The sequence below is a fragment of the Thalia democratica genome, chromosome 3 (genome assembly GCF_965202585.1).
Source record: "Thalia democratica chromosome 3, ktThaDemo2.hap1.1, whole genome shotgun sequence".
In the NCBI taxonomy this organism is placed as follows: domain Eukaryota; kingdom Metazoa; phylum Chordata; class Thaliacea; order Salpida; family Salpidae; genus Thalia; species Thalia democratica.
The window spans coordinates 58818474-58823917 of NC_139167.1; the positions used below are offsets into that span (position 1 = coordinate 58818474).

The following is a 5444-nucleotide window of genomic DNA, read 5'->3' on the forward strand; positions in this document are numbered from 1 at the left end:
TTTAATTCTTACGAAAAGTTGTCTTTCATTCTCACCAATATATCTATTTACTTTATATTTAGTTAACTAGTGAGTGTATAGCATTTTGATAAGGGAGTTTGTAAACTCCAAAAACGCTTAAATTTTTGATAAAGTTTATAATTAACTGACAATATCTGGTTTTTTTTCAAAACCCCCCATTTTTTCCTGATTTTTGACATATTTCTAGTTTTACCTGACCTTGTGGCAACCCTGATTCTATTTTTCATAACTGTAAGCAATATTTAACATTTCATGCTACAACAAGACAACTAAAAACCGTATAAACGATAATAAATTAAAAATATATAAATCAAATTATCCAATGAGCACAAAACTCATTAAGATGATGAGAATCACATACTTCACCTTATATATACTAGTATACTATCTTCAAATATTTAAGAGTATGACTGTGAATATATGCTTTTACATTTTATTTGTACAAAAATGTAAAATATTATCGAATACTTCAGTAGAACAAGCCGCAAGGTTGTTGAAAACAACGATGAGGTGAAATGGACAAAATTTAAATGGTACAGCATAAGTTTACTACTAAGCTTATTTTCTATACTGAACCTACTCAATTTAAATATGATAGCCTGCGTTTTCCATATTTTTAAACCAGCCAAAATTGTTTAACCAAACTAGCTGGAGTCTTTTTAACTGAAAAAAATAAAAATTACTTCAGATTTTAAATTAACTTCAAAACAAGCCAGATTTTAATTTTCATGAGTTAAAACTATTTAATAATGCTAAGTCTTATTAACAAAATTGCACCCTTTTTAAGACAAATCTACTCAATTTCATAAAAATCAATTTAAACCAGGTAAAATTCTTAAAAGACTTGAAACTACTTTGTGTGAGTAACTGGTAACTTAAGACCAAACAAGTTTACATTTAAACGTGTTTAAATATTGTAATTTTTTATCTTGTATTTTTTAAAACTTGTAAGATATATTATTTTTTAAGGATATTAAATTTTTTCTCATCTTTAAGTCTAACAATTTATAAACTTTCACAAAAAATAAATTCATGTTTACCAGAATCAGGCAGTATACAGGGTTGCCACTGGTTTGTGAGAAATTTCTTCTAGGTTTTTTAAAGTACACATTTTTGGGTCTATTTTTAGTTTATTGATAAGTTAAGGTTATAAACTGTGTTAAGTAGCATAACAATATTGAATAGATAAATATTGATGATGAGAAAGTATTTTTATCTATACGACAAATTTTTCGTGTCAAATCAAAACTTTACTACTTAACATGTAAGTATATTCTTACATGTAATTATATTTATCCAGGATTCCTGGCAACCCGGAATATAAGTTGAAGTTAAACATTGAGTACAAGAACTAAAAGTAATTTGTGTATGCTAGGTTTGTGATACATTCAATACTTATTCTAATTGTTCAATCACAACAACATATTTATTACAACAATATGTACTAATTTAAACATAAATAAGTATTATGGCAATGCAAGTAATCATGTCATTAATAGGAACAATTTAAATAAAGCAAAACATTAGAACTTAAACAAAAGAGTAAGTAAAATTTTTAAAATTAAATACAATTACTTTGAAGCAAAGTGACAATACATAAATTTTGACGGTGTAAATTCGAATTGTTTTAATTTGATGTTTTAATTTAATATAAATAGCTTTAGGTTATCTAAATAAATTTTAAGCAAAACTTTTATCAAGCTATTTTAAAACTGAAGTAATAAAAAAATAATTTTTCAAAACATTGTATAAAAATAAATTAATAAAAACAAGCTAAGTAGGAATATATCAAAGTATTTTAACGTTTCCTATTATACAGGATATTCTATTACTATTTTGCTAAACATTTTATATGCAGTAACTAGGTTTAGTAAGAAATATCATAATTTAAAGAAAAAAGTTAAAACAACTGTTGTTAAAACATATTCTAAAAAAATTAAAAAAAAATAATATAAATTCAAGTAGAAAACAATTTAGTAAAACAAAATAAAATTAAAATATTGTAAGTTATTCTAAAGATTTACAAAGACTAACATCAACTATCTTACTTTAAATGACAATAAATACATTGAAAATTTTAAAAAAATATTTAAACTCGTCAGTCATCAAAACACCTACAAAGATAGTAGTTTATTGAAAGTACTTTTTTTTATTTTTATTATAAAATTAATTATTCCTGAGAAGTTGACTGGGAGGAAGAACTTTCTCCAGATGATGTCATGATGCTGCTTGATTGTGACGTCATCATGCTACTTGATTGTGACGTCAAATACTGCGTCTTCTTTATAACTTTGTTTTTCACTTGGTTGCTGCTTTCACCTTTCCTCTTGTTGGTCACTTTGTCCTTGTTGTTGTACAGATACCTGAGCAGTATGCAGCTCCTGTCCTTTCTCATCACCTGTTTGATTTTGTGTTAAAATAATAACTTTTGTCATGCTAATATTTGTATGTTATTTATTTAAACTTTCTGGTACTCCCTACCCTAGGTAATGTACGGTAACATAGGTATATTTTCAAGATTTACTAAAGAAAGCTTTGTTGTAAAAATGTCCTAATGATCTGCATAATTTAAAAAAAACTATAAACTATAAGCTTAAAAAATCTTTAAAAAATATTTATTTGAAGAAGTAGACATTAATTAAGTACTATTTTTTTCTAAAAAACTTACTAGGAACACATTTAAAATTTTTGTTATATAAAGGCTCAGATTTATTTGATGTTTTTTAAATAAAAAATAAGTTGCAGGCTGTACATTGTCATCCCATATGCTAACAAATATAGCTTTTGTATAACGTAAAAGGATAGAAGTTTTACTACAAGTAATAGCATTTAGGTTGTAAATTTTTGAGACTTTCAAATTTGTGTACTTGTCTTTTCTTATTTTATTGTTTTTATCTTAAATACTCAATTCATGTCTTATTGTGTAGTTTTGAATAGTAACAAAAAATCTTTACTTGCCAAAGAGAACATTTACAAACTTATTGAATCTTATTTATAAACCAAGGTTTTACTCAAAAATTAAAATAAATAAATTTGTGATTTTGACATTTTACAAACTTATTAGTTTATTGAACAACAAAAAAAACGCTCAAAATATTTAGCCATAGGACTTGGTGCATAAAGAACCTTTCGGTTATTGAGTGGCACACCATTTGGATACCTTTTAACATATTGTCCAGGACAGGTTTTAAAAAAACTTAAAAACTTTATGGAAATAGACAATGAAAGTTTTGCTTCCCAAACATTAAATCAGAACTTTTTGAAAATACTGATAAATTTCAAAAGAAAAACAAAAATTTATACTCTTTGAAAAGTGACCTATACTTAATTAAAATTTATATTTTAATTTTTTTTTACACTTAGTGTAAAAAAGCTTAAATTTGCATATGGTTTTAATAACATTCATACGAAGTATAGTAAAAATTTATATAGCTTGCAGTTGTTTGCAAATGTATCATATTCTACTAATTACTCAAGAAAAATTACCAGTAGTAATATTTTTTTTTTAAAGTTCTAGATAGCTTTTAACAGAATAAGATTTATATCATAGTCCATCCCTTGGTCTTTCAGTTTAGTAGTAGATTTAAGGGCATAGGGGAGTTAATACTTTTTTCACAACTTTAGTTTGCGCCTCCCATAAGGAACCAATTGTTGCATCCAACTTTAACCGGCTATATCTCAAAAATTATTCCAAACTTTTAAAATCTATAAAAGGCATCTTATAGCTTAGTAAAAACTATATAAAATAAGATCAAATTGTGAAAAAAGTGTTTTTTACCCCTCTTATGCCTTTAATAAGTTTAGCCAAAATCAATGCTTAAACTTTAAAGCTTAAAACTAATATAAATTAAATTATTTACAATATGATTTGTTTTCATTAAATGATTTAAAACTTTATCAAAGTTTTGTTTTATTTCAATTCTTTGATTTGCTGAAAAAAGAAAACAATAATAAATAAAATTGATAAAAAATTTAGTGTGTGTTTTATTGTATGCATTGCAAAATATAAAAATAAAGATATGTTATTTAAATAAAAAATAATGCAATAATATATTAATTTAATGTTTTTATTTAAAACATTAATGTTTGTTACAATTCATTGCAACTTTTAAAAACAAATAGGTTAAACAATCAGATATGAGTCTAATATGCACAAAGACACATCTCAAGGGTTGCAAAAATTTCTAATGTTGTTTTTTTTTAACTTTAGTTTTTTATTATTCTTTTTTTTTACTATCACTGTTACCTGTAACCCTTACCCTCTGTCAGTTTTTTTTTTGTTTTTTTTATAAGTTAATTCTTTTATGTAAACTTTTCTTTGTGACTTTTTTTGTCATTTTATCTTTTTTATTTTTACTTTTACTGTTACTTATAACCCTTACCCTCTGTTGATAACTTTTTTTGATTATTTTTTTTTTACTTCCATGCAAAAATGACTTTTGTGCAAAAGTGAACACTCATGCAAAAGTAACCCTTGGTGTAAAAGTGACCCCTTGTGCATATATGACCCTTTATGCAAAAATGTCTCCTGCATATTCGACTCCTTCCCTAAACAAACTTACATAAATAAAAAAAAATATTTAAAAACTTCATTTCTAACAATTTACAGACTACTTTTTTTTTATTGAAACAGTGATTTTATAACTATTAGTATTAAAAATTGAAAATATGAATTTAAGGTTTAAATCACTTTTAAATTTATGCTTGCATTTTAGTTACTTTAACTATTTCTTTCATAAAATTAATTAAACACTTATAACATTTTGTAAACAAACCTGTTCTGGCTTTTGTTTTGGGCACAATGTTAAAGTTTTGACTGGTTTGCGGTTCTCAGGGTTGTAGGGCTCATATAAACTGAAGGATTCTTTGTTGTATGATGGCAAATTTTCAAGGTAGCTCATATTTTAACTAGTTTATATCTAAACAAATATATTCATGCATCATAAAACTTAAATTCATAATTGAAAACTATAACAATTAATAGTAGTAACTATTTAAAAGGTAGACCAAACTCTTTCTACAGAATTTTCAGAGTATTGCAATGAACATTTCATGAGAGTTTTAAGTAATTATATCAAAAAACCTAGGAGAAGACCTTAAGTTAGTCTTTTTTTTTTGTGCCTTTCATAAGGATCTTATTATACTCTCTGACTTTCACTTGCTTTATCTCAAAAGTTATTTTGAGTTTTTAAAATCTTTGAAGAGCAACTTGTAGCTTAGACAACTTGTAGAAGAGCAACTTGTACCTTTATATAACCGGTCATAAAAAAAAAAGTTACTTAATACTTTTAAAATCTAAAAAAAGCATCTGAAAGATTATGAAATTTACTATAATATAAGTCTATATGTTATTTTTGGTCAAAAAATGGCTTCTACCCCCCCCCCCAATGCCCTTAAAACTCAACAAAATAAGATTAAATTGT

The 5444-nt window shown here is 25.2% G+C and overlaps 1 protein-coding gene across 1 annotated transcript; it reads right to left on the minus strand.

The window, feature by feature from the left end:
• Positions 1-2121: 2121 nt before the first annotated feature.
• Positions 2122-4932, minus strand: LOC145832041 (uncharacterized). The gene is made up of 2 exons (XM_082939408.1): positions 4797-4932; positions 2122-2419 (listed from the first exon to the last, which is right to left on the minus strand). Exons 1-2 carry the CDS (start codon positions 4920-4922, stop codon positions 2192-2194), a joined length of 354 nt encoding a protein of 117 aa, XP_082795534.1. The 5' UTR covers positions 4923-4932; the 3' UTR covers positions 2122-2191.
• Positions 4933-5444: the final 512 nt, after the last annotated feature.

What these genes read in the sequence shown, in the direction of transcription:
- LOC145832041 (XM_082939408.1), bottom strand. Translation starts at nt 4,922, where the DNA reads ATGAGCTACCTTGAAAATTTGCCATCATACAACAAAGAATCCTTCAGT. An exon ending in CAAAACAAAAGCCAGAACAG is followed by an intron (nt 2,420 to 4,796) that starts GTTTGTTTACAA and finishes AAAATCAAACAG; the next exon opens with GTGATGAGAAAGGACAGGAG.